General features: G+C 40.7%; 1 protein-coding gene across 2 annotated transcripts; it reads right to left on the reverse strand.

Annotated features, from left to right (window-relative positions):
* Positions 1 to 1,049: 1,049 nt before the first annotated feature.
* On the reverse strand, positions 1,050 to 8,303 carry shoc2 (SHOC2 leucine rich repeat scaffold protein; the record flags this gene model as incomplete). Of its 2 annotated transcripts, XM_083905515.1 has the most annotated exons (8): positions 7,536 to 8,303; positions 7,118 to 7,255; positions 6,895 to 7,025; positions 6,312 to 6,500; positions 5,305 to 5,427; positions 4,694 to 4,831; positions 2,339 to 2,456; positions 1,050 to 1,258 (listed from the first exon to the last, which is right to left on the reverse strand). In XM_083905515.1, exons 1-8 carry the CDS (start codon positions 8,236 to 8,238, stop codon positions 1,050 to 1,052), a joined length of 1,749 nt encoding a protein of 582 aa, XP_083761641.1. In that variant the 5' UTR covers positions 8,239 to 8,303. The 2 variants fall into 2 exon arrangements, with proteins under 2 accessions (XP_083761641.1, XP_083761642.1); XM_083905516.1 differs by lacking the exon at positions 7,118 to 7,255.
* Positions 8,304 to 9,363: the final 1,060 nt, after the last annotated feature.

Raw genomic sequence — 9,363 nt, forward strand, 5'->3', positions numbered from 1 at the left:
TTTTGTCGCGCGTCGATCTTAAAGACGGAGGTCACAGCGCCACCTGCTCAAGTCTAATTTCCTCTCTCTTCCGCTCTTCCTTCCCCAAGCATTAATGATTGGCGTTTCTCGTGTGTGTATACGTTACTAGCTTAATGCTGAACCGACTACTGCTGCTGCTATTTGTTCCAAAGCTCTCCGATCGCCCTATATTACAAATGATATCGCCCGTATTAACAGATTAATACAACAGCAAAAAAAAAAAAGAAGTAAGAATGGAGGTAATAAAAAAAAATAAAAAAATGAAATAATTTATATCTTTGTATTCTCATGGATAATTGTGTTTAGAAATGAACCACTGGATCACTCTAAACATAGGCACAGTTAAAAAAAATAAAAAATGAACACACTATCATTAGACCTTTGTTCTCTATGGTCAAAAAGCAATTAACATAAGTTATACCAAGGAAGATGATAAAAAAAAAAGGGAATATCAAAAGAAAATATAACTAGACAGTTAAAATTACGGCAGCAGCAGTAAATGTGAAGTTCAAAAAGACTTTTTTTTTGTTTGTTTTTGCATACAATTGTATCCTTGCTCACATAATAGATGCTTGTAATTACTGTAAATACATTGGCAATGGGAGCATGGTTTATACGGTTAAAAGACTTGCCACTTAGCTCACAGTTACTCAATATATATAACTTTATATATCTTCAGGTTTGGCAAAGAGATGGAAATATTTTTCCTCTTGTATGATTCGGAATGAAAGATGAACAGGGGGGCGGGGGTGTGTGTGCCTGCCTGGGGTCCTAAAATGACCGTGATCACCTCTGGAGCAACACAGAAGTCAAGTCTCCAGATTTGCCTTTGTTTCTGCAGGAGGGCGGTAAAAGAAATGCTTTTCCTCTTCTTTCTCCTCCTTTCACTTCCCCCTCGACACCGAGTGCGGCGAGTCTGTTTTACTTTACAGTGGATGATACACAAAAGGGGGGAGGGCGCCAGGCGCAAGTGCAGAGCAAGTGGAGGGTTTGGATTTAAGTGGGACTGAGACTGAGCTGCTTTCGGCTCAGACCATGGCACGGTACGGTCCCTGCATCTTGAGGAACTGGATGATAAAGGAGGGCCCTCCCGCGACAATCTGGGGAGGCAGGTGGCTGAGGGGACAGTTCTCGATGCTCATGATGGACAGCTTGCTGCAGAGGGCCAACTCAAACGGGAGGCTGTGCAGGTTGGGGTTGTCGTTGAGGTATAGTTCCTCTAGGTTCTCCAGTGTACCTGAGGACAGACGTCATGCAGCGTTAGTATTCACGTTTTTCATCTTATGTTAACAGTGTTATTCGTGTCTGAAAGTTTAAAGTTAATCTTAAAATCGATTCATCGGTTTGAAACTTTTTTCATTATTAAAACAAGATTTCTGATCATTTTAGCTTCTTTCTTTGCTCCACACAACACAGAAATCATTAAAACTGAATCATTTTGGTTTGTGGGCAAAACGAGACATTCGAAAACATCGTCATTTCCAGGTTTGACAAACACTGATCTAAATTTTTTAACACTTTCTGGACCAAACGATTAATCGAGAAAATAATTGAACAGATTATTCCATTATGAAAATAATCTTTGACGAGTGGAAAGAGTTATTGTGGTTGAAGCATGTATGCACTGCATTTACACTTTGGAAAAGTGATCATTTGCAGGCTCTAGCAGGCACATTGCCGTCATATATATTATGTATCCGCTGGACAGATAAATCCTCTGAGGCTGGAAGTTTGTGTAGAACTCTGTGCTGCACTGTGGAGCCAAGAATAGAACTTTTCGCGGACTTTGCGGACTTCCGGTTTTCGGATACCGTTGCCCTGGCCTGCACTCTCGTGTGTTTTACAGATAAAGCAAGCTCCGCGAGACAACTCCAGGAATTTACCGCATTGTGACGTCCCAATGAGTGCGGACGTCAAATTTGCGTGTTTTATCTCCTGTACTTAGACTGAGGAGGACCACAAAAACATGAGTGACTGATCTATTTTCACACTTTGCCAACTGATGGGACCTCCAGAGTCCCAAATATAAGGATTTAAATGATTAAAAAGTCGATTTTGCATAATATGTCCCCTTTAACGTGCAACCTATAGGTCTTTGGGAACATTGGGCTTAAAAATAAGTCAATCGGAGAATGAAGGAAAGTGAATTGTAATTTAGATTTTTCCCTGAAGAGACTCTGGATCAGTTCCGCTTCCACACATCACTCAAGAACACTGCTGTGATAGTTTGTGACGCAGCAAGTGGTAAAGTCACGTTTTTCCTCGCCTCAGCATGTCACTGATACAAGCACAGTCAGTTGATGACATAGGTATTTACCAATCTCCTCAGGAAGGTGTTGCAGCAGGTTCTCACCCAAACCCAGATGAGTCAGATTGGTGAGGTGCCCGATGCCTCTGGGTAATGTGGTCAGCTGATTATTCGTCAACACCAATTTCTAATGAAAGTGAAAGAAGTGAGAGCAGAGGACGTGATGCGCATTGTCATAGTACTCAATGATAAAATGTCAGTGAAAGTCTGAACACAAGACAAAATGTGATTCTACAAGGTTGTACATCTACTGGTCCCACTTTACTAGAGGTGCAACAAAGTTGTGCTACTCAATACAGTAGCTTTGTATTGTGATCAAACTGAATTATGGTTAACGCAGCGGAAGCAGAAAAAAAAATCTATTCTGCACTGTGGCATTGGTTTAATTTTGCATTTGCAAACAAATCTTGCTGCATCAAACATCCTGTACTGAACCTAGTGGTACAAATGCGCACGTCGTTACACCGTACACCATTTACCGAACACACACAGGAAATTGATAAATATGGTCTTTATGGACGACACTTCATTTCAAACATTAATCATCAAACTTATGCAACAGCACTATGAATGAATATCTAGAGGAGGGCTGAGGATGTTCAATCCTTCCATAATGCAAAATACTCATATATATTAGTGCTGTCAAACGATAAAAATATCGCATGAAAGTCATAGTTAACTTGCAATTAATCGCACATTTTTATCTATTCTAAATGTCCCTTGATTTCATTTTGTCCTATTATTTTTTCCCTCATTTTAATACTCTTAACAGTAGAAAAGTGGATCAGCTTGCTATGTGTATTATTAATATTTTTTTTTCTTTTTAATGAAAACATCGGCATATACTGTAGTGTAAGCCTGAACTAATCGAAATTTTATCGAAATCGCAATAGAATTCTTATTACACATCTTATTGTATAGACTGACGAGAACATCTTGGTTTCTCACAGAGCTGCACAAATATTGGACATTAATCCTTTTAAATACGTTTTTTTTTTCTTAATGAAAATTAGATTAATGATGTAAAAATGACAATTTTCGCAATCGCATTCATTTCCAGGGTACTATTCCATCTGGTTGACACTTCCTGTGCGAGTGACTGTTTCTTCTGATGATGTGCCACTTGTTGCTGCTCGAGCTCCGCTTGCTTTGCTGGGCTGTGTTTAAAACGTCCAACAACTTTTCTGCATTTTGCCAATGCCCTGTCAAACGGGCTGTTGGTTCGAGAAACCGTGACGGCTCGGTGCACACTGTGCGATGTGCTCAAAGAGGAGCTGCCTGGCCGCCGCAATCACGTTGCGTGCACTATCTGTGGTCAGTGAGACTACTTTGTGTTCGATATCCCACTCTCTGGCTACTTGCATAAAGTGCTCAGCAACAGCAAATTGCCTAGGTTAACTACTCTTTGGCTGGCTCGCAAGCCTAAACAAGTGTGTGCAGCGTGCCCATTTTGTTTTGGTAGCTAGATCCGGTGTGGTGTACAAACTACAAAGTTTGCTAGGCCAAAAGAACGCTAATCTTGTGATAAAAAATTGACACTGTTAAAATGGGTTTGTGTTAACGCCGTTAATAGCGCAAGGTCCCATATTCTATCCTATTTCTCCAAGTTAGCCTAGTTCCCTGGTGTCCTAATGAACATGTCTGTGACATGCTTTGGTCAAAATACAATAAGGATAAAGTGCCATCTTAGTTCAATCACCCTGCCAAAACAGCCCTGTTCAGAAAGCTCTGTTTAGTACTGTCGTATCTCTTTTTTTTTTTGAAAACAACAACAAAAAAACAATCAGTAAAATGAAACTTAAGGGAGAGGAAATAACATCAGCCACATGCTACTGGGAGCTAACAGCAGTTAGCATTTGGAAAAGTGATAATTTGCAGGCTCTTGCCGGCACATTGCCGTCATATATAACATGTATCCACTGGACAGATAAATCCTCTGAGGCTGGAAGTTTGAGTAGGACTCTGTGCTGCACTGTGAAGCCAAGAATATAACTTTTCACGGACTTCCAGTTTTCGGATACCGTTGCCCTCGCCAGCACTCTCACGTGTTTTATGGAGCTCCTCGAGACAACAATTCCAGGAATTTAGCGTCTTGTGACGTTCCCAATGAGCGCGGAAGTCAACATAGCGTGTTTTATCTCCTGTACTTAGACTGAGGAGGACCAAAAAACACGAGTGAGTTATTTTTTTCACACTTAAGCGACTGATGGAGCCTCCAGAGTAAATTGAGGATCTAATATCTCAAAAGGTGCATGGAATAACAAAGTTTGGGGCAGTGCAAAATAAAGAAGTACAGAAAAATATAGAGCATGTCTGAGAATCTCAAATGTGTAATGGAAAGAATTGCATGTCTGGGAAACTCACCTGTAAATCTTTAAGATAAGCAATTTCATTGGGAAGAGATTCCAACTTGTTCTCCTCCAAGTCGAGCTCTCGCAGTTTCCTCAAGTTCCCAATACTATGTGGTAACTTCTTGAGAAGATTATTAGACAATATTAACACCTGTCAAGACAATGGACATTTTTTTGCTCAGAAACAGACCTGACGTGAAACGTCCGCATCATGACACACATCTTTCTGAGATGAATTATGACACTGGATATAAACTGGGTTGAGTTAAAACAGCCAGCAGCTATGCTACATCACTCTGCACTCATCAGCTGTGCTGCACAATCGATATTCAGGCTGGACAACAGGAATATAAATATCTAGAAAGAAGAAAAAGTGTGTGCATTTCAGCTATATTTAAAACACATGCAATAGGCATGTTGTGAGTTAAAGATGTTTAGCAAACTCCTGCGGCAACACATTTATTACATCAGCTATTAGCCTGGAGGATTCAGACACTAATGTGTAGACAGTCACTTCTTCTTTCATGTTGCTTGCACTAAATATAAAATGTACTGTATGTATGTTGGCTCTTATTCTTCACTGGAAAGTTCAACTCCCACTTTATGTGCACACGCAAGGCTCACCTCGAGAGAGACCAGACCACAGACATCCTCCGGGATCTTTGTCAGCTGATTGGTGGCCAAGTTAAGCTCGACCATGCTCGTCCACGTGCCAAAGTCCAGCGGCAGAGATGTTAACTGGTTATCCTGAGAAAGACAGCAGAATACCACGAGTAGGTAAATAACTGACAATGCACAGGGTCAACACAAGGACAGTGCTGTTTGAGAGGACGAGCAGCCCACTGGACTATGTCAGCTATGTTACCAGGTGCCACACAGACTTATAACTACACACACTTAGCAGTGAGCAGTGGTTGAGAAAAACACGAGTCAACAGTTGCTCTCCCCTTCTAACCCTAACCCTACTGTATATAAAACAAATAATAAAAAATAAACTTTTGGAAATGCCTGCAACTATGGAGTTGCATTATGTCAATACAAAAAGGAACATTTCAGTTATTATTTCAGAGTAATCCATGGACCAAAGGACATTTGGATTCTACAACATAACGAGACAATCTCACCCACCACAACTGGATGGGCCTGGGAGTTAAGCCTGGGAGGGGGATTTACGAGGTGGCATCCTTACTGAAACTTACTCAATGTGCTTGTTAATGTTATGTTGTCACTATAAAAAAAGAATGCATCTACAAGGTCACAGCACAAAATGCCAATGATGAATAACATGATGGATTTGGCATCATAGATTTGGTGTTCTTAAAACATGCCTTTCTGATCATTTTAGTTCTGACAGTATAGTTGGGGTCTTATTTGTAGGCCATGTCACTGAAGATAAGAGAAAAACATGTCACAGTTGGAAAACACTGTTGTTATTAATAAACTGAAGGCTGGATACCATTGATATGCTTCAGTGTCACGACTTACTGAGATCAATCAATCACAGCAGTTAGAAACACCAGTCAAAAAAAACTATCACAGATTTTATTATATTCTAATGTTGAAACACACCTGAGGTTTGTAAAAATAAGCGCACACAGGTCAGCGTTTCATAAACATGTATATGTTTGTACCTTCATGTTAAGCTTGCTTAACACCTTGGCTCTGGAGAAGATACCAAAGGGAATCTTGTTGATTCGGTTGTGCTCCATGTTGAGAGAGTAGATCGTGGAAAACTGGGATGGTCCACCCACAGGGTATGACTGGAAGCAGTTCCTCGCCAGTGTTAGACTCGTCAGGTTCAACAAACTTGAAAGCAGACCCTGGTCAGATACAAAAAAAAAAAGAGGCACGACAGAGACCACATAATCAGAAAAGGAACAACTATATCAGTATAGACAGAGATGAAAAGGAATGGGCTTGAATAAGCTATATGCGTGGTATACAAGTATATATCATGATCCTGCAGAGTTTCTGCACTGTCCTTGATGCAAATACATTAAGGTTTGTGATCATGGTTAAGGTGTACCAATGCATGCATACATTTAAAAACATTCATTTGAGAGCAGAGACACAGCAGGGTTGAGGTTCTCAAATGTTGTATTTAAATTGTCAAAAGCACTGCAGAAGTAAAACGTATATGTAGCATCGGCTAAAAATACAACAAACTAATTTGTCTGTATTCATATTTGAGATTAACTTCCAATTCCGACTTACCTCTGGCAACACTGAAATGTTGTTGTTTTCAAGGTTAAGCTCCTCCAGTTCTCGACATTTGGCTAATGATCTGGGGATGGCTGATAATCTATTATATCTCAGGCCTAAGCGATTTATGCTGGCCAGATTCCCTGAAATGACACCAGAAATCTTGTTACATTCTGTTGCTTTGACAAACATTATGTTACCTATGCATACGAGTCATAAAATATCCTTACGTTACCTATAGTCTCTGGGAGGTCCAAGAGCTCGTTGTGCTGCAAATCGAGGTTGGTTATCTGTGTGCAATTCCCAATCTCTTTCGGTAGATGTTCCAACTGGTTATGGGCAACGTCAAGAGTAATAAGACTGCAAAGCTCCCCTAGAGAAAAATGTAGACACAATTCAAATATTTGGTTACTTCAAGCTGCAAGTGCTTGTACTGCTCTTAGTATAAATACAGAAAACCATTTTTGTAGACATAACAAATTTGTCTCGGTACAACGTAAAAGTGTTTTATAAACAGAGCTCTCTGCATAATAGTGACAACATTATGAGCACAAGATACCTTCACAATAGCTTGTGGCTACTGGCAGGAAGGACTACTTCTTGCCCTACCAAAACTGTAATCTGTACCATCTTTGAACATCAGTTTTACTCACCTATCTCTGCAGGCAGCTGTTTAATCTTGTTCTCACGGATGCTGAGCATAGTCAGCTTGGATAGGTTTCGGATATCCTTCTCTACTGTTGTGATACGGTTGAAGCGTAGATACAGCGTGGCCAGAGATGACAGCCGGTAGACAACAGCCGGTATCTCTCTCAGCTTGTTGTGCCGGAGGTCGAGCATCTTAAGCTTCTTAAGGGAGTCCAGGGAGTCAGGCAAACTGGTCAGGGAGTTCTCACTCAGGGCTAGTGTGACCAGGCCCGAAAGGCAACCCACCTCAGCTGGCAGGCTCTGTAGCTTGTTGCTGTATAAGTAGAGTTCAGCAAGCTGCGTCAACTCCTTAATGGAGGTGGGAAGCATATGGATAGACCTTTTAGAAAGGTCCAGTCTCATTGAGTTCTCTTCCCTACATTTATTAAATTCTTTGATCACCTCAGCATTACTGGACTTCTTGCGTGTACCTGGTGCCGGGTTTGGTCGCTTTATCGTATTGTCAACAGAGAAGGCAACACCCGGTGTTGAACTGCTGGTGTCCTTCTTTCCTTCTTTGGCATCTTTCCCTTTGGTCTTCGATTCTTTGCCACCATCTTTGACCAAGCTGGCCAGTGCCTTGGCCTCTTTTTCCCTTTCTTTCCCTGCTGGACCACCTTTGGGGTCCTTTTCTTTAGAATCTTTTTCTTTGCCTAAAGTACTACTCATGTCGACGTTATCGGGTCTCCTGCAGAGTTGCTCATGGGAGTCTCTTTTGTCCGGTTACTTATTTGGGGAAAAAGGGACTCATACAGCCATGGAGGCTTCTAAAGAAAACATCCCTGTGCAGACCCACACATTTATGATGATCCTTCAAACAAATGCCTTGTGATCCAATGCTTTTGATATTTAGTTCCTTTGTTAAAATGCCATGGAAAAAGAAATCCTTTTCAGTTGCTGGACTGTGGCATCCATGAGCCACATGCTTAAGTGTTTGAACTGCACACAATCTCAGGACCTTCAGACAGAAGTTCTTTCAGGCTGCAAAGGTCACCAAAGTTTTCTAATCCTTCGGAGATAAGCTGTTGGGAGGGAAAGAAAAATTATTTTCAAAATGTTCAAGCAATTACTCTCACTTTTCAGCAGCCAAGTCATCCACCTGAAAGTTTGTTAGCTCAGAAATACCCCTGTTAAATCATAAGCAATGCCCAGTACAATGAGTGACTAAACTCAAAAAGATTTTTTATATAACACCAGAGACATGCTACAAACAGCAATACATGCAGGAACATGCGGCAGACAAATTCCTTGTTCTGCAACACTTTGCAGGAAAACAAAATTTTGCAGGAAAATTTTGCAGGAAGACCACACCTTTAAGGAAATGTTGTTATTTTTAAAAAACAAAAAGCTTTTATTATACTGGAAAGAAAGTGGGCCTAAAAAACAGCCAGTCAAGTCAACTCCTCTCCTAAAAAAGACCATGCACAATTCCACAGGAATCTATGCAAAGTACAATGTAGATTTTAAAGGAAATGATCAATTGAACTACTTTTAAGGAATCTTCTGAGGGATAGATGTGTAATATAAGATGCATGTTGCAGAAAATAAGGACGTGGAAAAAGACCAGTTAAATAGTCTTCCTTCAATGTTGCAAAGGAAAAAACAATTCAAACAGGTTTGGTTGGTTATTAGTACCATGAGATAAGTAGTACGGAGTGTGCCAGTCAGCACAAATTTGTTGAACGTACGAAGCATAACTTAACTGGAACTTACTCCTACTAAACAAACACAACCCAACTGGTGTTGACATTACTGTAAGCTTACAGCCCCACCTAAGCATGCATTTTGCTACCT

This window comes from Microchirus variegatus (genome assembly GCF_963457635.1).
Source record: "Microchirus variegatus genome assembly, chromosome: 19".
In the NCBI taxonomy this organism is placed as follows: domain Eukaryota; kingdom Metazoa; phylum Chordata; class Actinopteri; order Pleuronectiformes; family Soleidae; genus Microchirus; species Microchirus variegatus.